Source organism: Protobothrops mucrosquamatus, unplaced genomic scaffold, assembly GCF_001527695.2.
Source record: "Protobothrops mucrosquamatus isolate PMUCROS unplaced genomic scaffold, P.Mucros_1.0 scaffold21, whole genome shotgun sequence".
NCBI classification, from domain to species: Eukaryota; Metazoa; Chordata; class Lepidosauria; order Squamata; family Viperidae; genus Protobothrops; species Protobothrops mucrosquamatus.
The window spans coordinates 724,027-750,832 of record NW_015386406.1 but is presented as its reverse complement, the minus strand read 5'-3'; the positions used below and the strand labels follow the sequence as shown (position 1 = coordinate 750,832).

The 26,806-nt window shown below is 36.5% G+C and overlaps 1 protein-coding gene across 1 annotated transcript in view; it reads right to left on the bottom strand.

Annotated features, from left to right (window-relative positions):
- The window catches only part of AHR (aryl hydrocarbon receptor), a 43,287-nt gene that overhangs the window by 2,753 nt on the left and 13,728 nt on the right, over window positions 1-26,806 (bottom strand). Inside the window, exons 2-9 of the mRNA XM_015810789.1 lie at window positions 12,714-12,829; window positions 11,259-11,348; window positions 10,117-10,240; window positions 9,106-9,236; window positions 6,351-6,553; window positions 5,421-5,530; window positions 4,508-4,649; window positions 1,343-2,609 (exon numbers count right to left, since the gene is read on the bottom strand). Coding sequence (XP_015666275.1) covers window positions 1,343-2,609; window positions 4,508-4,649; window positions 5,421-5,530; window positions 6,351-6,553; window positions 9,106-9,236; window positions 10,117-10,240; window positions 11,259-11,348; window positions 12,714-12,829 — 2,183 coding nt within the window. The remainder of the gene's footprint in view (window positions 1-1,342; window positions 2,610-4,507; window positions 4,650-5,420; window positions 5,531-6,350; window positions 6,554-9,105; window positions 9,237-10,116; window positions 10,241-11,258; window positions 11,349-12,713; window positions 12,830-26,806) is intronic.

The window sequence follows — 26,806 nt, the reverse complement described above, 5'->3', positions numbered from 1 at the left end:
AGATCAACTTTTATTAAACAGAAATCATCCAATCCATCTTAATCTACAACTAGGCAAAATATGTACACCTAGAAAAATAATTTTATTGCTTAAACAGAAAGAATTGGATTTAACTAATTGTCCCCAGGTTGCATTGAAACCAATATGAATTTATTCATTATGAAAAGTTAAGTTTACCCGATTTCAAAATAGTTAACTTAGTAGTAGTTAATTCTCTCTTGTCCCACTTTTCTATAGAACAATGCTTTTGTCTCATCCTCAGACCACTGTGGTGGCAGCCCACAGTTATGTTTAGTTATTCCATTGTTAATAAAGAAGTATTCATCTCTCTTTTCAACAAAAATCTTGCTGTATAAAATATCTGTGACATCTTAATGATGATGATGCTGTCTGGTCTCTGGAACATTGCAGTGTGAACCTCAAGAGAGACTATACTGGTCTGTGGCTCTGATGACAAAATAGACTTGCTGTTATATTCAGGTACAATGGCCTCTCTTGCAGGCTGTTACACTGGCCTGTAGGGGGAAAAACAGCTACCTGTCTTAAACAGAGGAAAAGATCACTCACTGGTTACATCTCAGTTTAGTTTGCTATAGATTTTTTCTCAGGGCCTGACAAATACATTTCAGTATTTTATTATTTACTGGTAAAGGCAGTGCCATTTGGAGTACTTCCATATCATTTTGACTATTTCATGTGCTATTTCTGAATCCTAATGGGTATCACTTGCTATTAACAGTGCTATTTTCTTGGACTACGCCAAGATGTTAAATGAGTGAATGAATATCTTACCTGACTGATTAACTGAATGTAGTATAGGGAAGAGTTAACAGGCACATCAATAGAGCCTTCTCCTTTATGCCTCCTAATTGGGTGCCTTTCTTTTCAGGCATTTCAGAAAGTAAATTTGAAGCACATTTTCAAAGCAATTTGAAATAATTAAATACGTACATTTAAAAAAATCATTATTGTTTCAGACTAACCCCTAATCAAACAACCAGAAGCAGAACAAATCTAATGAAATCTCCAAGCACATTTTTAAAGGATTATTTGTTAATTTTGTACAATACTATCCCCTTTAAGATTTAGAATGGTTAGGATTTTCAGAAATCTGACAGGATTGCTGACCTATTACTCCCAAGTAGTCAGGAATCAGAAGAGAACCTTGATTGTTCAGGAGTCCTAGTTTAAATATATTTTATCCCTATTAGTTTCTGGACAAACAATAGAAGAATATTCAAAAGATAAACTGGAATTCTCTATATTTTGGCTTACTATAGCAGTGAGCACGCGTACACGTCAAAAATTCCACAAGACTGTTTTAAAAGTATTAGTTCCATACCTTGTTTGATGGCTGTTGTTCCAATAATACAGGATCATACTGCATTTGCTCTGGGCCGTTTGACTGGGTTTCAGACACACATTGATACATTGACAAAGCCCCAGCATAGCATGCCTCTGAAGCATCTGTAACTTGCTGAGAGTTCTGCTCACAAGACTGACTTTCAGGGACTTGAAAACAGTTCATAAAATCTAAATCAGAAGAACTTGAAAAAGTAGACAGATTAAAGTTTTCAGTGAAAAAGTCTACCTCTGTAAAATCTGTGAATTGGGACATAGTGCTGGTAGGTTGCTTGTATGGAGTATATTCCTCTCTACAGGCATATGATGCTGTACTGTCTTCAGATTTGTAAGGAAACTCCTGAGTTATTTCTTGTATGTCAGAAAAATTAAATGGTTGCATCTGCTGTTGTGAAGTGTTAAGACTTGTGCTACTGAGAGAGTTCCAGTTTGTGAACATACCATTGACCTGCATGTGCTTCATCTTCTGGCACAGTTGCTGTTGCTGTGGCAGCTGCTGTGGCAGCTGCTGTTCCATCACTGTTGATATCTGCTGTTGATCTATTTGCTGCTGCATTAAACAAGCAGAATTCTGAAACATGGGCTCCTGCTGCTGGCAACTTGAATACAAGACATCTGTCTTATTTAAAGACTCCTGAACATAGGTCAAGATTTCATCAGTTATGTCAAAGTCTCTAATGTCATCCACACCAGCAAAATCATTCTTAAAAAACTCCTCGTCCGGCTGAAAACTAATGTCTGTATCATCAAAGTCAGCCTCGAGCATATTCATGATATTGAACAATTCACTGTTTTTGTTATCCTGAAAAAGCCCTACATTTTCTTCGGGAACCATCAAGTTACTATCTTGAGGACAGTCAGGCAGCTCCTGTTTGAGGATGCTATTATTCCCTCCTGATAAAAAAGCATCCTGCCAATTTCTGGCCATCATGCTGCTCAGTTCACCTCTACTATCTGCAAAAAAGTCCCTCTCAAGAGAGATTTTATTTGAAGCAGGTGGGCAAAGATAAACTGATTCATCCTGCTGCAACATTGCTCCCAAAAGTGAATTGGGATCAACAGATTCTTTACACAGTACAGCCTTGGAAGCAATTCCTTTTCCAACACCACTTCTAACCTTTGTCTGAGATGAATCCACTATACCAGGCTGAGGAAATGCTACTTCATACAACACAGCCTCACCTGTAGCAAACATGAAAGGCAGTTTCATATTACGTTTTCGTAAATGCTCTGCCCCTTCTTCATCTCTGAATTGAAAAACACAAAGAGAAGAGAATTAATTGAATTTCAATTTTGAAATATGCAGTGAAATATCTAAATATGAACAGAAATAATCTAATAGAAAATCTAGATTAATAGATTATAATCTATTATTTTTAGATTATTAAAATGAATTTTAACTATGTCTAAATTGTATAGAATAGGAACTTACAGAATTTTATGCAGAAGCTACAAATATGAATACATAAGAAATGTACTGTAAGCTAGTAAAAATAACACTAGCAGGATAGGGGAGACACATCATTAAATTGATCACTGTAAATTCTTTGCAATCATACAAGAATTGTATTCCCAAAGCAAGCTTATTTGCTTTTTTATTTTTATTTTATAAATCAAGCTTACAATGTTTGGGGTTTTTTGTTTACTTGTTTGTTCTACATGATGATTCCTCTTCCTCCAATACTATCACAGAAATTTCTTTAAAAAATCTATATAAGTGGATTAATATTCAAAAAGAGGAAATGACTGAGCATATTTATAATTTGTGCATATCCTATTTTCTATTTTTACTATTTTATCAACATTTATTGTGTGGATGCTTCTATTAATACTGTTATTAAGTTTTATTCCAACCTCTTTATTATACAAAGGATTCCTTTAATGATTGATTCTAAAACATTTGGATTCTATGAGGCATTTTTGTTTCAAATCTAAAACATAAAATAGTAGTGGGGAATTTTTTGAAACAAACAGCCACAAATCATTATTTCATTTATTTAAAAGAGTATAAAAAAGATTGCAACCACAAAGAGCTATGTGAAATATAAAAAGTCTGCAAGCAGCATTCATAATATAATTAATCTACCACTGCATTTCTGTAAAATGTAAGAGCAATTAAATACCAAGTGAACATATTAAATTATTTTGTCATTAATATTATAGCATTATATTTTCATTTCCTTGTTTAGGCTTAGGATCTTAAAAAAACATTAATTTGTAGTGAGTTTTTGAATAAACATTTTATTTTAGTCATAAAATGTCTCTATGATAAAAATCCTTCCCAGGCAGTTTGATATCTAACCCACAGATAGTAATAGTAATAAAGTTGGAAGGGACCTTGGAGGTCATCTAGTCCAACACCCTGCTCAGGCAAAAAACCCTATACCATTTCAGACAAATGGCTATCCAGCCTCTTCTTAAAAACCTCCAGTGTTGGTGCATTCACAGCTTCTGGAGGCAGGTTGTTCCACTGATTAATTGTTCTAACTGTCAAGAAATTTCTCCTTAGTTCTAGGTTGCTTCTCTCTTTGATTAGTTTCCACCTGTTGCTTCTTGTCTTGCCTTCAGCTGCTTTGGAGAATAGCTTGACTCCCTCTTCTTTGTGGCAACCCCAGATGTTAGAATAAACTACCATGAATCAAGTTTAATAACCTTAAGGAATTCACTTTCCCCAAAATATCACAGATCATTTAACATACTTTCTTCCATGACATACATTGTCGAATGACACAACTTACCTTGGGGTTCAGATACCATTGTAATACTAGTTATTTTATTTTTACCTTTTGTAAGGACAACTGTAATTTGTAAATAGTAATTAATTAGTACTTATTTATTTTTTGTTATATAGCAAAGTTTATTCCAGTAAGATTGGTAACACTGACTCACATATAGCATTCCAACCCCCCCTCTGCAGTCCCCATAACATTTTAAGCTCATATAATCAAAATTTAAAGGCGATACTATGATTTTTCAGCAGTACACATTTCAGATTATTTACTTTAAAACAAACCATATAAATTATATGAATTAAGAACATTTTGAAATAATAAGGAAAAGAAGCCAGCCTTGATATATTTTACTATATGCTGCTTTATCTGATTTAGGAGTTGGTAGTTATAAACTTCTCTTGGAGGCTACTTACGTAAGAGGTCTCTGTGTGGCAATGATATAATCTGGTCTTCCATTTTTATAAACTAGGCGAGCATTTGCTTGAACCCAGGCCCATCGATTTTCCTTGGTAAGAAGTCTAAACACTGTCATACCACTCTCTCCAGTTTTTATCACTAAAAATAAACACAGAAATATTTCAATTAATCTAATTAAATTTAACATTCAGATTTATTAGTATATTTTCATCAAATTCTTATGCAGCTGAGCTAAACCATAACTTGATGAAAACAAAGTAGTTGAAGCTCTTAACACTCTTAAAATATCCTAATAATTACCTACAACAGTTCTGGAACCCAACAGATCAACCACTGTAGATTGGTTATCAATATTTTCCACCACTTATTAGAGGAGCAATATTTAAATAGGGTAAAGATGTATTTTACTGTACTTGCTGTTCTGTATTGGTGAAACAGAGAGCTGCTTCTCAGAACAAATGTAACACCATGACACTACTTGCACTAAGGAAAGAGAAACAGCAACTCTGATAAAACATTTTTAGTAGAAGTTCTATCAATCAACATAAAATGTTGATTTAAAAATATTTAAATAGAGCAAAATACAGCAAAACATTCTAAGTTTTGCCTTTGGAAAAATGCTTTGAAATAATATTCTAGCTGAAAATCTTTCTAATAGCAGAAAGAAAGAGTGGGATGTGACCAGAACATGTAGGTTCAAGCAAAATGTAGGTTCAATAAAAATAATTCACATGGGCATATTAAAATATTGCTTCTTCCAACATAAATGTATATTTAGTAAAAAAAAAGGACAGGTCTAAAGGAAAGTTAGAAAAGAAAATAAAATAAAAAATAAAAAATGTATGTTAGGATATACTTAAAAACTTATTCTGGCACTTATTTCTCTCCTCATCAAGATATATCTCTTACTTCTGACATGGTTCTCAGCACAATAAAGCATATCGGCTGCATGGATAAACTGGTAACCTGTTCCTCTCATGCAAAGTTCTGCCTCAGTGTAACCCAGCACAATTCTTCCCCTGCAAGATATATTTGACACAATTTTTTTATCAGTCACTCAGAGAAAAAATAATACTAACCACATCCTCAGCATCAGTATTCAATAGATCAATTGGAAAGATCAGCTACAAACAAGAACATTACTACAACTGTTCTTCACAACAGCATGAGTGGAAATGACAGAGCATCTGTTTAAATAATGGGAAAAAGTAAAATGGTCTGGCTATCTGCAGTTGCTATCACAAGATATCAGTCCTTGAAGTGTACAGAATCAGCAGGGGTTGTTCTGACCAGGATTTATGACTTTTCCGAACCTTGGGGGGAAAGAAAAAATTGTTCTGGGGCATGTCACCTGCAGAGATTAAGACAACTGTTTTACTTACTCCCAGAAGCAGAACAGCTTCTTGGTGGGAGGGTGTTACAAATAATGCTGTCCTCCCTTTTAGTAATGCTCAAGAGGCCATTCTAAAAGGGATGCACCTTTCAGAATCCCCAAGAAAGCTTTAAGAATATAACTATCCTACTTTTGTGATTGATGTTGAAATTGTCTGGAAATACTTTCTGGAGAAAGGTAAGGTGAATATTAAATAAATAAATAAACAAAATAGTAATGTGAAGCAGAAAACTGAATTTAACATAATTTAGAGGATTTTGCTAACAACAGTTGTTAGAAAAATGACCTATCTAAATACAGCTACCTTCCTAAATATAGGGCTAAAATCTATTCTTTGAAAAGTATCAGTGGGTTATGATTAGTCTTAGCAATTATTATTTGAAATTATAGTATGCAATTCAGCATACATGCACAATAATATTCATTATTATTATTTTTTAACCTACTTTGCATCACATCCAGTTGGTGTGAAGTCCAGCTTATGTTTGGTTCTGAAAATAAAATTCTTTGTACGAATTTCAAGAATGGAAGGGGGCTGAAGTGGAGTAGCCACTGCAAACAAAGCCAGCTGAGGTGATATAACAGTTCCATCTTTCCCTTTCTTGTTCTGACCATGGAGAAACTTTAATCTCCCTTGAAAATTCATAGCCTTTAGAAGAAAGAACAAAGCAATAATCATATTCTTTAATTTTAATCCATATTTAACTCTTCACAAAAGGCAACTGGAGTTAAAAAGAACATGAAAGAAAAATATGCAATTCACTTATTACAGAAAGTCCTGAATTTAACAGTCATCTGTTTGAAGTTACAATGGTGCTGAAAAAAGTGGCTTATAACTGTTTTTCACACTTACGACCACTGCAGTTTTCTTATGGTCATGTGATCAAAATTTGGACGCTTGGCAACTGGCGTATATTTATGATGGCTGTACTGTCCTGAGGTCATGTGATCACCATTTGTAACCTTCCCAGCCATAAGCAAAGTCAATGGAGGAAGCCAGACTCATTTAACAACTGCATGATTCACTTAACAATTGTGATTTGCTTAACAATATTTCTGTAGTCACATGATCAAAATTCAATCACTTGGCAACTGGCATATATTTATTACAGTTTCAGTATCCCAGGGTGATGTGGTCACTTTTACGACCTTCTGACAAGGGAAATACAGAACTACCATGTTATTAATTTAATAACTGTTGTGATTCATTTAACAACTGTGGTAAGAAAGGTTGTAAAATGGAACAAAACTCACTTAACAACTGTCTTGTTTACCAATGGAAATTTTGGGCTCAGTTGTGGTCGTTAAGTCCAGGACTATCTGTATTAATGTTAACATTTCTTGATACACTATTAATTATTACTCAAAATTAAAATACTTTGTGATATTTTCTGACTGCAGGTCAAATACGAAAACTCAAGCAACCTGTTTGCTGAAATCTTTATTCAAGAAAAGCAGGGTTTTTTTCTTTTCTTTTCAATGTTATGGTACAAAGCAGTGTTTCAAGGGAAATTTAAAATCTGACCATTTTCTCTTCTATTATGTCAAGACAGAAATGATAGTAAAGACAGAAAAAAAGACTTGGATCCTTCAAACTCTTGGGAGTTACTTTTCAGTCATGTGACATTTAAAGGTTTGCCTCAGAATAATAACTAAGGAAGTTTTATGATTATCCCATGCTTTCTTTTTCATTATGTGTGGCAATGAAATAGCCTTAAAAAAATCCAAGATAATCAGACATATGTGCAAGGGCTCTGAGGTGAACATGTAAAAACATGTTTAACTACTGGAAGCCATTCAGTTGACAACTTAAAGGACTGCACTCCAATCTCCTACTGTGATCATTATGCATATTGAAGAAATGGCATTATTTGAAGGAGAGACATAAGCACACCATCTTTTTTACTGGAACTCTGGTCTTTCTCATATTCTTATAGAATGTGTTATGATATCCATAAAATAAAGGGCTTCTTGTGAACTGCTAAAGGATATGTTTTAAGATAGGTGCCATGTAATTATCCTAAAGCCCAAAATTTAGATCCAGTGTGGTCTAGTGTTCAAGCACCAGGATAAACCAGGAAAGTGTAGTTCCAATCCTACTTTAGGCATGAAAGCCGACTGGGTGACTTTGGGACAATCATTCTCTCTCAGCCCAACCCACCTCATAGGGTTGTTGTTGTGGGAAAAATAGGAGGAGAAAGGAGTATTATGTATATTCATTTCCTTAATTTCTTTACAAAAGTAGTAAATTCAGGGTAGGAAATTAACAGTAATTAAAACTATTTTGATTTAAGAAAATTCATTCTGGCCTGCCTAATAAATAGGATATTGCTATGTCTAAACATTTTACTATGGAAAATATAAAGTTTAATTTATGAGTTAATGTAATGGCATTGTCTGTCTTCTGTTTATTCTTTTCCAGATATTGAAGATTCATAAAGCACTGTTTGCAATGTGTGCATTCTCGAACTTAGTAATGTTTTAGTAACCTTTGTAATGTTTTGGCTATTTTCCTTTGCTTTGCTATTCATTGCTTTGCTATGTAGAAGTGAATCTGATTAATTATTGCTCTTATTTCCTGGTAGTACAGGCCAAATTAATAATGCAAAAGATCAAGGGAATTCTTCTTGCATTCAGAATGCATGTATATTTGATTTATATTATTTCCTATGCTATTTAGAACTATATTTTCAGAATTCTTTCAAAAATCTTCTTGCAAATTTTCTGTAGATTGCCTGCCCTCATCAGTTCCATTTACTTTTCTGGGAATGAGGGAAAATTGATAGAACAAGAACTTTTATGAGTTCTAATACCTCTCTATAATGGAATGCTTTTTTCAATTTCAAACCCTTATCAACATAAAATTTCTGCTAGTAGAATGCCACAACTGCAGATTTCTTATGAAACACATCAAATTATACTTTACCCAAATTGCAGCATAATAACTTGAGGCATAATAACACCTACCAAATTTAGCTACTTTTAATCAGCATGGAATCAATTTTCACTTATTGTTTGTGGTCAACACAATCTTGTTGCTTAATTAGCACAATATTACATATTGTTTTTGTGGCAACAGGCTTTTACATGCATGGGATAAGGAAGGTGTGGTGGAGAGGATATAAGCCAAAGATTTGCCATAGAGCATTGCCATCATGAGAAATTAAATCATTAATTTACATCACATATTTCTGTACCCACCAAAAATCCAGATGAATTATCCAAGAGACAGCGTAACCTACAAATGAAATTTCGCTCCATGAAGGACGAATTCTCTGGAGGTAGCTGTTCAGGGTTGTAATATGTTGCTGATTGTTGAAAGCCATTATCTCCTATAGGGGAAAATATAACCTTAGAACCTCTTTGAAGAAGATCTGAATTACAGAATTTGCAGTTTAAGGGAATCTTTGCCCAACCAGTCTTTGAATGGCATGCTAATGGATGAAATAGGGATGAAGCAAACAAAAAGGGATAAAACAACAAAAAGTGAGTGAATAACAATTAAGTGAAATATTAATACTGTTGTATTCAATTAATTTTATTATTATTTAACTGTGACATTTTATTTCTGTAACACGCATAGCTGTTACTAGTGACAATATTTCAAACTTCAGAAAATGAGATTAAGTTTTATGTGGCAAGGTATGTATTTTTAGACTTTTTTTCCTCAGCTTTTCTTTCCTGAAAACACATGAAATCTTTTGTTCATAACAGAAAATTTCAATTGTTTTCCCACAGTTGGTTGTTTCTGTTTTCAATTTTACTCACTTCTAAATATACAAATCTATCTGTCTGTCTGTCTGCCTACCTACCTACCTACCTATCTACCTACCTACCCATCTCACACTGATCATATGGAAAATCAATTCTAATTTATAATTATTGTCTGAATAAATTAAATTTAATGTACCAAATATTTATTAGCAAAGTAAACTATATATTCTATACAAATGACATGTATTTAAAAAAATAAGTGGTAGCTATTTCTTCTATTCATTCCAGATTATGCTTCTTCTTAAAGGGATTGCAATTTTTTAAATTTTCCTTTAAAAACTGACAGATGCATAAAATTAAGGCATTGTTGTATAGATGTAGTCCTCTAATGTAAAGTAGCAAATGCATTATGAAGTACCTCTTCAGTTATCTGCAAATTTTAAACTGATTATCTTTCATTGAAGCATATGTAATTACTTGCAGCTATTAGATCCTCACCTTGCATTATCTGTCCAGAATCTGTGGACTGTATAGGATTAAGAGCCCAGTGAATCTGACGTTGGAATTCTGGTCTATCTTCTGTGTGAATTAATTCAAATACACACTGGTGTATAATGTCAGACTACATCAAAGAAATAGTAATAAAAATATTTCAGGCATTTTATTCATCAAATCTGATTACTAGAATAAGTGCTACAGTTTATCTCAGTATAATTGAAAAATTATTTGCATAAAAACCTACTGAATAAGTTAAAGATTTTTTAAAAATCATTTTGGAACAATACTACTAGCGAAGAAAGGGTAGACTAAGCATAAGATAAACTAAACATCTAGAATCTAGAAATATGGAGTCCTTGGTGCCTTCTCAGCTTGGTTGTTTTTTTGCAGACGTTTCATTGTATGCAAGAAAACAACCAATCTCTGTAGCCAAAACAACCAAGCTCAAAGAGCCACAAGGATACCACAGCTCAAATCTGAACTCCAAATATTCTCTTCAATTGATAACTACAAGTATGTGGAACAGAAAGGAGTCTGGAGTGTGTCTCTTTAGAACTAATGTGAACATGGGAAATGTATCTATTGCTAGCCCATTCATCCACAGAATGTGGAGAATCTGTAATCTGAATAATCTAAATAAAGTTACATTTATTTAGTAGTTTAAGAACTTTAATATATATTTAAGCCACCATGTTGCCTTTTTAATAACATTTAATTATTAAGGACTCTTATATTCATTTGAATGCTTGTTATCTATGCAAGCAGTAGATAACATTAGGGAGAGACATACTGAGGACAAACCTTAACTTACTATGCTCTAAGGCAGGGGTAGTCAACCTTGGCACAGCTGGCTCAGGAATTCTGGGAGTTGAAGTCCATGAGTCATAAAAGAGCCAAGGTTGACTAACCCTGCTCTAAGGGGTTAACAGCTCTGGGAAAAAAACCAGTTTTAATAGAGAGAAAAAATGAATAGTTTTCTTTAAAATGAGACTTACAAGAACTTCCTGGATTGTTAATACACTGCACTATTCCTTCAATGAACCAAGGAAATAATATTTAAAAAGTTGCATTTCACTAAATAATGATAATATAGTAATAATATGGTGTTTTTTTTAAAAAAAATCTAGAATTAAAGTGCATACCTGCTGGAAGCCCAAATAATCCTGGATTGTAGAAGACACATAAAATATGTGGGCATCTGATGTGACCACTACCACAAAGCCATTTAATGCCTAAAGACAACAGCAACATGGTTTAAAAAAACAACAACAATGGTTTTAAAAGGATTTTAAATAAGTCAAATAATTTACTAGTGCACAAAATAGCCATAGTGTGATATACTAATCTTAACAGCACTTTGTGAACACACCCACTGATTTTTTTACACACACACAGAGAGAGAGAGAGAGAGAGAGAGAGAGAGAGAGAGAGAGAGAGAGAGAGAGAGATTAAAAGTTATAAGAACTGGTAATAAACATTTTAAACCCTAACATTAAGATTAGAATTCATATGAAAATTTAATAAATACTAAAATATTTCCACAAAGCAGTAGAATTTTCTTTCCAGTTCAAACCTATTACTTTAAAGTAACACTTTAGAAAGCACACTGGTTTTTATGAATAGTTTTTTAAGGGACCTAGGGGATGAAATAGAAAAAATAATCTGAAAAAAAAACCTTTATGTTTTGACAGGCATTTTTTAACACTGATACAAGAATTAAATATAAAGGCAAAACCTGATAGGCAACCAGAAGGATTCAAATAGAGACTAATTTTTTAGCCATTGACATACAGTGGCTAAACGGCACTAAAGCAAGATTTTTCAATCATAGATTTTCAGAAAACCAGTGTGCTAATTCATATATAAAACTTAACAGTGGGTGGATTCATACATTGCACAAAATAAGAATGTCCCTTAATTTGAGCTGTTAGGGAAAGAACTGCAATTTGTTGCCAGAAGAATTGCAACCAAGCTATTATCCAACATTTGTTTAATTGCCAGGCAAAATTTATTTATTTATAAATCATTTACTAGTATAATCTGGGCTGGGAAAGAGTATGCTGTCCTGTTAAACCAGTGGAGAAATGATGGATGATTCCCAAAGATACTTTTCCAAAAGGCAACTGGACTTTCTTGGGGTTTTTTTCCCCTTTGAAAACATTTTGCTTCTCATCCAAGAAGTTTCTTCTGTTCTAAAGAACTGAAGAAGTTTCTTGGAAGAGAAGTGAAATGTTTTCAAAGAAAAAAAAAGTGCAGTTGCTTTTTGGAAAAGCTCATTGGGACAACCAAGACCTGTGAAGAATTTCCACAATGGATGATTCCATAACTCTACCTCAAATGGCAAGCAATTATGTTAAGAGATTAGCAACACAGAAGTCCATGAAACTTGTGAAGTGAGTCCTTTTACTGAAGTAGGAAAACAAAAGAAAGGCAAGAAAAAGCAACAACAAAAAAAGAAGAAAACCTCCAAGGACACTCCAAAAACTATATTAATAATAATAACTGGGCAGACCTAAGGCATTTTACAATAAAAAAGTTTATTTGTACATTGCTATAAGGAATTCCTTTGAAATATTTAAAGTAATGATGATAATTACCTGCAGCAAAAGTTCACCTTCTAGCATATGCATTCTCCCTCTGGTCTGCATGGTGCTGTTGCTGTCCTGCATGCTATTTCTTTCAGGCTTTGCTGGACTCCTTGATTTCAATGCAACTGTAGGGGGGGAAAAATAAGTCAAATAATAAGTATTTGACTTAATATCTGTTTGGTGTATTCCATAGTTGAATAAAATGTTCAGAAAATATGATAAGTTACTTCACAGAAATTAATTGGATAAATGTACCCAATCAACAATAATTCTGACAATAATGTTCATAAAATGCATAATTTACCACAATGTATAGACAATATGAAATATAAAAGAAAATAAAAGCAATACAGCAATACAAAATTCTATCTAATTGTTCACCATAGGAAAACAATTATATTGGTGTAAAATGCATAAATTTTTCTCCTACCTCTATTCTGGTTTGCCAGCAAATGGTGGTATTCTGGTTCTGGGTGTGCAAGAAATACTAAGCAAACCCTCCGGCTTTGCTTTATCCTCCCCTTTATACCACCAGCCAATAGAGAAACAACTGCCCAACACAGTAATATTGCAATTGGCAGATTGCTTTGACTGATGGGTTTAGGCATCCTCCCTCTTCTCCATTTTGAAAAAAAAAAAGTAAGTTCTCGATGATTGGATATCTACAAAGGCAGCCAAGCCTATCAAGCAGCAGCCCTTGAAATGTTAATTCAGCTATATTTTTAAGAAAGTTGTTATGTCTGTTTCAAAGACGGTCCCCAATTGTTTTTTTCTAAAAGTGCAGTGAAGCAGCTGTGCATCATCGCTAGGGGCAGCCTTCAAACAGCCTTGCACTTCTTCCAAATAGCGTATCTACTATGAAGTTTTGAGAAAACCTGGTTTTGTAGTATCTTTTGTAAAGCTTATTTTTTCAAATGTCTTGCATAGCCTTATTGAAAGAGATTAAAACTGTTCCTTTGCTTCACCCAAACAATCCATCTCAAGCTATTAAATCTGTCCTGTCAGCTCAAGTGCAGGTTTAAAGGCAACACTACCAATGATTGATCCCAAAGCTGATTTCATATATTTAACATCTCTGTTGGTCACTCTAACATAAAATCTATTTTGGCCTGTTGTAATGATACTACTAACAATATAATTTTGCCAGCTGTATAATATTTGTCATTGCAGGATAATTACAATAATGATCTTGCAGCACTTTTCAAAGTTTCCCACTTTTCCAGAGTGGTATGCAATTTTCAGATAATAAAATTGATTAGAAAATGAATTTTTGAAAGATTAGTTTCAGTATTTATTACATTTTACAATAAAATTCAGTTTTTAATTATTGAATACATATAGTGTTAGAATTACAATGGTAGTAAAAAGCAAATTTCGGTTAGGATGAAAGACTGTATATAAAATACTTATATTGAAAAAATCACAGAACACTGAATGCAGTTTTTCTTATTAAGCAGCAACTACAAATTATTCTCATCTAGGTTTGCAAAAAAAAAAAAAGTTAACTTTTTGACAGCTGTAAGTAATAAAAGGTATGAGTCCTAAAAGCTGCAAGTCCTGTTATTTTTGTTATGGAAAGTTAGCAGCATCTTGGCACATGGCAGCAACAGGGTAGCCTTGCCTGGGCCAGGAAATTAAGCTGGTCATGTATGGTTAATACTTAAAGATCTCCAAAGAATATCAGAGCTAAAGGGCTTACTGGAAATTAGAAAAGCATTCTGAAAAAATGCAATGGCCACCACTTCTGCAGTAGCAGGAAAAAAGTACATTATTTTATGAACTTCAATTGGCTGTTAAATACAATTTGCACTGTTTAGCTGCTTTTTCTCACATAGTTAGAGAGCTCCCTGCACTCTGTTCTGCAAGATCATGAGTAATATAAGTTAGTAATCAAAATACAATTGTTTTATTTGGTTTACTATGTAACTAATTAAGTTCCTTTTTCAGGATGAATAAAATGAAACTCCTTCACTCTTTTGAATCAAAGAAAAATGAATGAAATATAGTAAGAGTCATTTCAAAGTAAACCTAGTTAGGATTTTTTTAAAAATGAAAAGTGCAAGTTTTGCTATACTAAAATTCTTTTTTATGGGGAAAGTGAATAGATATGATGCAAAAATAAGCAACTATATCACAAATTAATATTAGTTTATGGTTTTATGTGTATACTTTGTAAAATACAATAACATTATTAAAAACTAAAACAATTATTTCATGAAAACTGTTCCCAGACTGGCCAGATCAACATATGCTTAGAGAAAGAGAAACTGTTGTGAGAGACATTGAACTTTTCCTTAATTATCACGATGTACAAAACCTTTATCTTGCAGTCAGGAATGAGACAAGTCAGAAACATGTAATATCATAGTCGGATAGCTAAATTTCCAAACAATGACATCCTTGATTATCAAGATTATAAGGCCATGTTGACCGGATAGCTTATAGCAATAAAAATATAAAAAACAACAAACCAAACAGAAAACATACCAGAGACATGTTTACACTATAACTGAATAGAAAAAAAGCTACTACAGATAGTCCATAATGTTATGATGGGGCCAGAATTTCCATTGCTAAGCAAGACAGTTATAGTATAACCTTTCATAACCTTTTTTTACCATGGTTGTTAAGCATATCACTGCAGTTATTAAGTGAATCATGCAGCTGTTAAGCAAATCTGGCTTTACCCATTGACTTTGTGGGAAGCATGGTTGGAAAGGTAGTAAATGGTGATCACATGATCATGGGATGCTGCAACCATTGTAAATATATGCTAATTGCTAAGCATGGGGATGCTGTGACAGTCCTAAGTGTAAGTTTAAGTCACCTTTTCCAGTGCCATTGCAATTTCAAATGGTTAAAAAATGAATGATTGTAATTTGAAGACTATCTGTACCAGCTTGCTACCCTTACCCAAGGAGTAAAGCAATGAGATGTTTAACTACTTTTTACATGATGGGAGGATAGGAGCAATATGAGTCTCTGGAAGGCTGCTATGAAGATCTGAGTTTTACTAAAAATTACTGATCAAACCTGTCAATCTCTCTGCCCTTATTGCTCCATTTCTTTTTCACAAGCAGAGGTGAGCATTGACCTTCATTCTCCTTTAAGAATCAAAAGTATGTATCTTTGAAGAGAGAATTCCAAAAATATGAGACTGAAAGCTTGATTAAAGAGAAAACTGATAACCAATATCAAAGTGAGTTTGTTATAAAGAAATAGAAAGTCAGGAGAGGCCTGACAGCAAGAAGATGAACTTGGCCTAGCTCTAATGGATCAGCTTCCAAACATTTCTGCCCAACCCCATTTCTGTCCAAACTGATCCAATCTGCATCTAATTTTAACTAACTTAGACTGACTTGTGTAAATTTTTTAATAATGTTGACAGACATTTAAACAATAGCATTTTCAGAAAAATATGGAAGGGTTGCCTTTACTCTCAAAATATATCTAGCCTTATTTTAATGAGTTTTAGGCTGACACAAAAACAGTTGATTAAAGATTGTGAATCTCTAAAAGAAAGAAAGCTAACTTTTTTTTTTTTTTAAACTTCTTGGGAAAGATTTTAGATGCCCAACATTTCTTTTCTCCCTGAAAATGTTTCTCACATTCATCTTAGCCCAAAGAAATATAGCATTCTGGAAAGCTAATAAATATTATGTAGAAAACGTGGTATAACCAAGCAGGTTTTGTATTTGCTCCTAAGTATTGTGTATCAAGACAAGTTAGTCTTGTAAGATACAGATGAAAATTGGCACCGTAGGAAAAAGTCCAACACTGTTATAATTGCAAGTGGATCTCAAATAATTATTAATCTTTAGAGAAAATAATGATCATTTCCTCCATCCCATCATATAATGAATAAAAATCCTGGCCAGGCCTATGTTAAGAACTGTAAAATTCTCTTTCATGCGCATTTAAGAACAAACATTTCTTAATCAAAAATGTGTTGTAAATACACATTCACAGATTGATGATACCACACTTCTTAGCCTCTTAGTGGCTTCAGGTAAATAATGAAGAGGAAAGAAGGGAGTGCAGAACCCTGTGGAATCCCACAAAGAAGTGGCAGAGGACAGGATCTCTTCTTCCCAGCCACTCATATGAAGCGAAAAAAAGGAGGAGAACCAGTAAAACAAAGTTCACCTACCTTTAAGAACTGATTCCCCACCCATTTCCTATAGCTGGTCTGAAGGATACTGAATGGTACTGACAGCCAATGAGAAGTCAAGATGAACAAGAATGGATGCACAATCTTCAACCCACCACCATCAGAAATCATTAAAAAAAAAAAAAAGATTTCCATTCCAGGCCTAAATTCTAACTGAAATAATCTGCTTCATCCAGAGATCTTTGAAGCTGCTACCTAACTACATTCTCAATCAGCTTCCCTCAAAAGGGAAGGTTAGATGCTAGGCAAAGAAAGTTAAGTATGGTAAGATTCAGAAATAGTTTCTTGAGGAGTGGGGTGCACCAATGGAGGAACAAATCTCTCACTCAGGGACGAATTCATCACTGCCAGAACCTAACCACAAAACACCTTTTGGGCAACTATTATTCCAAATAGATAGCAAAGATCCAAAAAAACACGTGGGCAACCTACAGGCCTAATGATCCTGTCCACGTCTTCAGGTTCAACATGTTCAAACTGATACCATTTAAAACAGCAATGCCCTGGGTGTCTGTCTAAGACTTGTAGCAAGGCCAACATTCAACAGAGAACAAAGTGATTTTGTCTGAGAAATGCTGAGCAAACAGTTCTGCATGGCCTTGTAGAAGGATTTCTCAGTCCCACAATCCCATCAAGAAGGCATATGTTACCAGAACAAGATTGCAGGATAGCTATTGGTGGATGCAGTAACAACGAAGAACTCATCAAATTTGCAAGACACCAAGCTGGCAGGAATAGCCAACACTTCAAAAGACAGGCTTAAGATACAAGAAGGATTTTAACAGACTTGAACATTGGGCCCTATCTATCGAAATGAAAGCCAATGGTGAGAAAAGTAAGGTTCTATATTTAGGCAAGAAAAACCAAATGCACAGATATAGAATAGATGGTATCTGGCTCAATCAGAGAGGGATCTCGGATTCCTAGTGGACAATCATATGAGACAGCAGTGTGCTGCAGCTGCCCAAAAAGCTAACACAGTCCTAGGCTGCATTAACAGAGGCAAAAAATCATGTGATCATGTGAAGTGTCAGTACCATTTTAAAATGCCCTTAGAACCAGATTTGGTCACCATAATATAAAAAAGATGTTGAGACTCTAGAAACAATGCAAAGAAGACAACAAAGATGATCAGGGATCGGAAGCTGAAACATATGAAGAATGGTTGCAGGAATTGGGTATGTCTAGTTTAATAAAGAGAAGGGCTAGGAGTGACAAGATAGCAGTGTCTAAGGGGCTGCCAATATCTAAGGGGCTGCCACAAAGAAGAGGGGGTCAACTATTGGCCAAAGCACCTGAAGGAAGGACACCAAGCAAAGGATGGAAGCTAACCAAGGAGAGAAGCAACCTAGAACTAAAGGGGAAATTTCGTGACAGTTAGAACAATTAATCAGTAGAACGACTTGCATCCAGAAGTTGTGGGTACTCCATCACTGGAGATTTGTAAGAAGAGATTGGACAACCATTTGTCTGATATGATATAGGGTTTTCTGCTTGAGCAGGGAGTTGGATTAGAACAGGGGTAGACAACGTTGGCTCTTTTATGACTTGTGGACTTCAACTCCCAGAATTCCTGAGCCAGCATGGCTCAGCATGGAAACCTCTCCCTTTTCCCTCAGCATGGCTGGCTCAGGAATTCTGGAAGTTGAAGTCCACGAGTCATAAAAGAGCCAAGGTTGCCTACCCCTGGATTAGAAGAACAACTCTGTTATTCTATTAAAGTATTGTCTTTGCTGCCCTTACAGTCAGGAGGTAGGCTTGTTAATAGAAGATCTAACCCATGCTCACTCAAATTTGTTCTTCATCAAGTGAAGTTCTCCTTTAAGTCTTAATTATTTAATTCTTTCTTGCTTCATTGATATGAAATTGATTATATAAATAATCCCCTCAAATGATATGAAACTGAATAAGACTGAACAATTTTGTAGTATACATTCACTTTAACACAAAAAAAAGAATGGCAGCAATTCTAAAATACATTTCAAGTAAAAGCTACTTTACAATGTGAATCTTAATTATGTTCTTTCTAAAAGGAAGGTCACATGTAACATTTTGAATGCAAAATGTACATCTGAAAAGGATTTCTGTCTAAAAGGGAAAAACTAGTGAAACTCTATATACGGATCACTAGTCCAACAACCTCTAATTCGGGAATGCTTAATAAAACAAATAAAACTATTATCATAAAAGCACACTAGTTATATATGATCTTAAAAGATCATGGGAATTATTGCATTGTAATCCACATTCTTTAGGCAGAATGATTTCTTCTTTCTTCTTTCTAATAGCAATCCTTTCCGTCTTTAGCAAAAGATTTTTTTAATTCGGAAACCTCTGCAATGAATGGAATGTGACTCAAGGGAAAAGTTACTCCAAAATTCAATAGGCTCAGCTCTTCGTAAGGGAAGGAGAATGTTTGGTTTCATCCTACTTGACTACTGTACATTTGAAAAGTATTCAAAAGATGCAAGTGATAAAAAAATGTAATAGCCGTCCTGCAGAATGGTGCAAAATACAGAGATTATATTATGTATATATGAAAGATCTACACTGATCACTTATTATCAGGCATATATAGTGCATTCAATCAGGGGTTAATTATAAAGCAAAATAAAGTCATGAGGATCTGGACAGACTTGAACACTGGGCACTATCTAACAAAATGAAATTCAAGGTGAAAAAAGCAAGGTTCTACATTTAGGCAAGAACCCAAATGCACAGGTATAGTATAGGGGGTACCTCGCTCAATAGTAGTAACTGTGAGAGGGAGGAGTCTCAGGATCACCTGTTAGTGGATTTATACTCGGTCGTCACACGACGTCGACGGTTTTTCCGGTTGTGTCACGATCCGACGTAATTGTCTCCCTATCTTAGTTCTAGTGCACTTCACAATTATGGTGAAATGTTACGGAACCATTCCGGTGTGAACCTTATGACGTAGCAGTTTTGGTCACCGCGATGTAAAAAATATGTTGAAACTCTAGAAAGAGTACAGAAAAGAGCAACAAAGATGTTAGGGGACTGGAGGCTAAAGCATATAAGGAACGGCCCCTGGAATTGGGTATGTCTAGTTGAATGAAGAGAAGGACGAGGGGGAAATGATAGCAGTGTTCCAATATTTCAGGGGCTGCCACAAAGAAGAGGGAGTCAAACTATTTTCCAAAGCACCTGAAGGCAGGACAAGAAGCAACTGGTGGAAACTAATCAAGGAGAGAAGCAACCTAGAACTAAGGAGAACCTTCCTGACAGTTAGAACAATTAACCAGTGGAACAACCTGCCTCCAGAAGCGATGAATGCTCCAACACTGGAAGTTTTTAAGAAGAAACTGGACAGCCATTTGTCCGAAATGGTATAGGGTTTCCTGCCTGAGCAAAGGGTTGGACTAGATGACCTCCAAGGTCCCTTCCAACTTTATCATCATCATCATCATCATCATCATCATCATCATCATCATCATCATCATCATCATCATCGTAAAGTTGGAAGGGACCTTGAAGGTCATCTAGTCCAACCCCCTGCTCAGGCAGGAAACCCTATACCATTTCAGACAAATGGCTGTCCAGTCTGTTCTTAAAAACTTCCAGTGTTGGAGCATTCACCGCTTCTGGAGGCAGGTTGTTCCACTGGTTAATTGTTCTCACTGTCAGGAAGTTTCTCCTTAGTTCTAGATTGCTTCTCTCCTTGATTAGTTTCCACCAGTTGCTTCTTGTCCTGCCTTCAGGCGCCTTGGAAAATAGCTAGACTCCCTCTTCTTTATGGCAGCCCCTGAGATATTGGAACACTGCTATCATTTCCCCCCTCGTCCTTCTCTTCATTAAACTAGACATACCCAATTCCAGTTCCTTATATGCTTTAGCCTCCAGTCCCCTAATCATCTTTGTTGCTCTTCTCTGTACTCTTTCTAGAGTCTCAACATCTTTTTTACATCGCGGTGACCAAAACTGGATGCAGTATTCCAAGTGTGGCCTTACCAAGGCATTATAAAGTGGTATTAACACTTCACGTGATCTTGATTCTATCCCTCTGTTAATGCAGCCTAGCACTGTGTTGGCCTTTTTGGCAGCTGCAGCACACTGCTGGCTCATATTTAGGTGATTGTCCACTAGGACTCCGAGATGCCTCTCACAGTTACTACTATTGAGCAAGGTGCCACCTATGCTGTACTTGTGCATTTTGTTTTTCTTGCCTAAATGTAGAACCTTGCTTTTTTCACTATTGAATTTCATTTTGTTAGATAGTGCCCAGTGTTCAAGTCTGTCCAGATCCTTCTGTATCTTAAGCCTGTCTTCTGGAGTGTTGGCTATTCCTGCCAGCTTGGTGTCATCTGCAAATTTGATGAGTTCCCCATCTATCCCTTCGTCCAAATCGTTGATGAAGATGTTGATGAAGAGCACTGGGCCCAGAACAGAGCCTTGGGGCACCCCACTACACACTTCCCTCCATGTAGATGTGGTTCCATTGAGGACCACTCGCTGAGTACGGCTGGTCAGCCAGCTACGGATCCATCTGGTGGTGATGCTGTCTACCCCACATTTTTCTATCTTGTCAAGTAGTAGGTTGTGATCTACTTTATCAAATGCCTTACTGAAGTCCAAGTAAATTATGTCCACAGCATTCCTCTCATCCACTAATTTTGTCACTTGGTCAAAGAATGCAATAAGATCTATTTTTGATCTATTTTTGACAAACCCATGTTGGCTTTTAGTAATGACTTTGTTTGCCTCTAGGTGTTCGCTGAGTCGTTGAGTCGTTGTTTGATTATCTTTTCCAGGGTCTTCCCAGGTACTGAAGTCAGGCTAATAGGTCTGTAATTTCCTGGGTCCATTTTTTTTCTTTTGAGGATGGGAACTACATCAGCTCTTTTCCAGTCCTCTGCATCAAGGGGACACGAGGTCCTAGAAACTTTTTATATCAAGTCACCAAGTCTCTAGTGTAAACGATCAAGGAACTCTTGGAACCCCACATTAGGTAGACCAGGACCGCTAAACTTGAGCAGATCCGACCTGTCCACGAGTGAATGATAAAAGAACGGTATCTTAACTTGTGTTTCTATTCTGTTTTTTATGGCACTATTGATAGGTTGGTCTGTTTTTTTCCTTTGTGTAAAGACAGATGCAAAAAACGAGTTAATAGTTCCGCTTTCTCCCTGTTGCTTGTCACCTTCTTGCCACTTTCACCCACTAATGGACCAATCATTTCCTTCACTTTTTTCTTGTTTTTTACATGTTGAAAGAAGCTTTTTTTGTTATTTTTGACTTTGGTCGCAAGTTCATTTTGAGCCTTGGCTTTTCTCACTTCATCTTTTCAGGCTCGGGCTATTTGCTGATATTCTGACTTAGTTATGTGCCCCTCTTTCCACTTTCTATACTTGTCCTTTTTATCTTTATTATTATTTATTATTTATTATTATTTATTAGAGGCTGCAGAAATCTATAAATACATTCTCCTCCATATATTCTTTTTATACTACTTATGTCTTATTAGTTCTACTTCTCTACAGTTCTATAAATTTAACAGAATAACAGAATTAGAAGGGACCTAGGAGGCCTTCTAGTTCAATTTCTTTCTACCTTTAACATTATCTTATACTATATTGTGTCGGGGCGTGTGTGTTTAAACTCTTGGCAACTGCTTGAACTAGTCACTGCAGGTTTTTTGGTAAGATTTCCAAAGTGCTTTCCATTGCCTACCTCCTAGGGCTGAGAAAGAATGTCTGGCCAAATATCACTCAGGTGGCTTTGTCCCTAAGGCGGAACTAGAACTCACAGTCTCCCAATTTCTAGCTTATTGCCTTCACCACTATACTAAACTGACCCTCATATTGTATCATCTTATTTAATTTTACTCTCTATATGAAACTTTGCACCTGTATGTATCTATATGTGTACATATTCACCCATGCACACACACTTTGCCTTATTTTTATTTTGGTTCTACATTTTCTATTACTTGTTATATTAACTCTATGTTCCCTATCTCCCACTGTTATGGCAGCACCTAGTATTTGTTAGCGCTTCTTTATCAAGCATAATTTTTCACAATGTTTGTAGCAAGATATACTAAGAGGAAAGGATGGAGCTAAAAGAATTCTGGCAACTATTTTCCAATTTCCAAAAACTTTATTCCTAACATTCATTACAGAGGACTCTTTCTTATTCGTTTTATGACATGGACTTCAACTCCCAGAATTCCTGAGCCAGCCATTCTGGCTCAGGAATTCTGGGAGTTGAAGTGCACAAGTTATAAAGGGCCATAATTCCCCACCTCTGCCTTATAACCACCTTTCTGGGAAATAGCAGGTCTCTTCAATGACAAGAAAGGAGTTTCTAAAAAGCTATCTAATATACAGAATCCTGAATACTTATCAATACTCATTACTCTGGAACCATAAGATCAATCCTCCCTTTGAAGCCTGGAAAGTAGAGCAGCCTTTCTGGAAGAACTGGAACAGTGGAGTGTCTAGCAGCAGCTAACTTTAGCTGGTTGTCTCTCTCCACCAGCTATGGCAGTGATGGCGAACCTTTTAGAGACCGAGTGCCCAAACTGCAACCCAAAACCTACTTATTTATCGCCGGGTGCCAGGTGGGCGTGTCCCACTGGATGGGCGTGGCTCTGGTGGTCATGGCAGATTGGGTGGGTATGGCTAAGGTGGGCGTGATCACCTCAATGTTGCTCGTGGGGAGGGACGCCTGTAGGGCTGGGCTGGGTTGGGGAAGATCCAGGGGGTCTCTGGCAGGTGGGGTGGTGGGCAAGATGCTCATCCTGCGGGGTGAGGCGAGGCAAGGAGAGGCAGGGTGGGGGTACCATTGTCACAGGGCAAGGTGAGGCAGGGGCCTGGGCGGCTGCTGCCTGACACCATCGGCCCTGCACACAGAGGCCAGCGAGCGCATGGGTGCTGGGATGCATCCAGCCATGTGGGACCTCGGCGAGTTAGCGGGCGGCTGGTTGAAGAGGGATAGTTGCCATCTCCGAGGCATGGTGCGCGTGCCCAGAGAGGGCTCTGAGTGCCGCCTCTGGCACGCGTGCCATAGGTTCGCCACCACTGAGCTATGGTATCGTCTGGATAATTGCCTGAGCCAACTAATATGTATCGTCTGGCATTGACCTCCTGATTTTGCACTGGAGTAAAGCAGTTCAACAATGATCCACAAGAGTTGATCATTAAAGTCTGTGTCTAAGAAGTCAAAGCAGAATTGCCTCCTGTGTAGAGGGAATAAAAAGTTGCCAAAATAATGTCATATTCTTGGCCTGTGTTTGAAACTAAAAGTAGTTCCTATTCAAAGCATATCAGATTCTCCTAAGCATGATTAAGAAAAAAAAAGGGATGGGGCTAAAATAATTCTGTCAATGAACTATTTCTCAACATAAAACTCATTTGTTTGTTTAATTGATTAATAAATTAACTCACTCCAGAAGTTCTACGCCTCTGTATTCCAACATACATTATATTCTCTTTTACTGTCTTTATTTAACGTTAGCTAACAAATATTGCAAATAAAAATTGTCAGAGTGCCTGGGAAATTTAGATAAAGAGGGAATAATCAGCTGCCGACAAAATTTTTCTATAGAATTGGTAGTAAAAAAATGTGGCCTGTTCTTTTTATAGTACCATATCACAGGGGCAATGTTGTGTTTCATAATGAGTTTTCTTTTAGTTTTCCTCCAAAACAGTGATCAGGAGAATATTAAATTGAACTAAATTTAAAGCTATCCTAAATTTTGTAAATGTGATGTGATATAAATATAAGGCTGGTATATTAACTGAAATTTGATTTGAAAATGTGTTGTGAGAAAAAAACAGCCACTTCTGTTTAGGCGTCTATGGCTAAAATCCTTTGCCTTAATATTGATTTAACTTGATCTAGTCCTAAAGCTAAGTAGTATTAATAGCCCGTATTATATTAAATATATTCTTTCTAGTCTTTTCTGTCTCTTCCTTCTTGTTAATGTTCAAGACCCCTCATCAGTGTTCTAGTCTAGACATTTCTTGCTGCCAGCATGGGGAGCTTGTTTTCAGTCCAGTCAACGCAGTCATCCTGTGGGTCTAACTTTATGCTGCTGAGGATTCAGAGGATTTCAGTCAATATCTGTCAAAATGTTTTACTACAGTCAAGTTACATCATTATGCTGTGGAGTCAGCTATTCTTCCCTCCCCCACCTGATAAGCTCACTCTCTGAGGCCATCAGTTTATAAAATGATTCTTCAGGGCCAGGACAGGCACAGTAATCTTTGTTGTGCAATTCTGGTTCCATAACACAGCTGAATGACCTTTAAGTCAATTGAAGACTTGTCCAGACATTTGTGTCAGAAGCATCTACCAAGGCGCTTCCAGGTTGAAAGGATTAGCCAATGACATCATCATTTCCCAGGGGACACCTGAAGGTGCTCCTTTCTTGTCCCTGTTATTTTCCCATTGAAGTGTTATCTATTTATTTACTTGCATTTGCATGCTTTCGAACTGCTAGGTTGATGGGAGCTCATTCCATCATATGGCTTATGCTTTTGAGTTTTGAACCGCCGAGCTGTTCTCAATGGTCTTATAACCACTTGAGCCACCTCAGCCATTACAATCTGCAGGAAAACCTCTTCTTCACTACTACTCCAGATTATGAGTTTTTAGGAGTTATATTTCACTCCTATTCTCTCAGCATTTAGAAACCTTGAAATACAGGTAGTCCTCATAACAATAATTGAGTCCAAAATTTATGTTGCTAAGTGAGACAATTAAGTGAGCTTTGCCCCATTTTATGACATTTCTTGCCATAAGTGAATCACTACAGTTGTTAAATTACAAAGGCAATTCGGAAATAAACCTCCGTTTGGTTATCAATGACAGACACTCGCAGATACAGAACTTTTATTATACACATTAGAAAACTACAATATTACATTACTTTTTGACATAATCGCCATTTAGATTGAGTCACTTGTCATAACATCTTACAAGGTTTGAAATTCCTTAGCAGTAGTCGCTTGGCGCCAAATCTGGGCTATAGTGGGGTGAACAAAACATCCCAATGGAACTGCTTCAAAAGTTCTTGGGTGTGTCTAGCGGTGTGCGGGTGAGCATTATCGTGAACCAATACCACACCAGAAGTGGTGCCATAGAAAATCCCACCAAATGTGAAGATGCCAAAGGAATACCGCTAGTGAAGTTCATGGAGCGTAGTTCAATTATCAGTTCAGACGTCTACTGTGAAACTTTACAAAAACTCAGACGAACCACTTATAACAAGTGTCGGGGCATGCTGATTTCCGGTGTGGTGTTAGTTCACAATAATGCTTACCTGCACACCGCTAGAGGCATCCAAGAACTTTTGAATAGCTCCATTGGGATGTTTTTGATCACCTCCCTATAGCCCAGATTTGGCGCCAAACGACTACTAGGAATTTCAAACCCTATAAGACATTTTGACAAGTGCCTCAATATGAATGACGATTATGTCAAAAAGTAAAGTAATGTAATGTTATAGTTTTCTAATGTGTATAACAGTGGTGGCGAACATATGGCACGGGTGCCAGAGGCGGCACTCAGAGCCCTCTCTATGGGCACACATGCCATTGCCCCAGACTTGCCTCCCCCCACGACCCCCTCACAACCAGCCCCCAGGAGGAGAGTCACCCCCGAGCTTGGCCCACGCGGAGCAGTGCAGCCAAGGACATGGCAGCCAGACAGCATAGACAAGACTCTGCCCTCATGCCCCATTGCGCACAGTTGATGCTGCGGGGCGCGGGCAGAGGGCGTGGCCGCCATGGTGCTGCTGGGTGATCTGCAGCGGGCCCTGGAGGCGGTGAGTGGCCCTGCAGGCAGGCGGGGTGGGGGCGGAGTGGGGCGGGGCAGGGGGTGGAGCCAGCTTTTGGGCACTTGGTCTCTAAAAGGTTTGCCATCACTGGTGTATAATAAAAGTTCTGTATCTATGAGTGTCTGT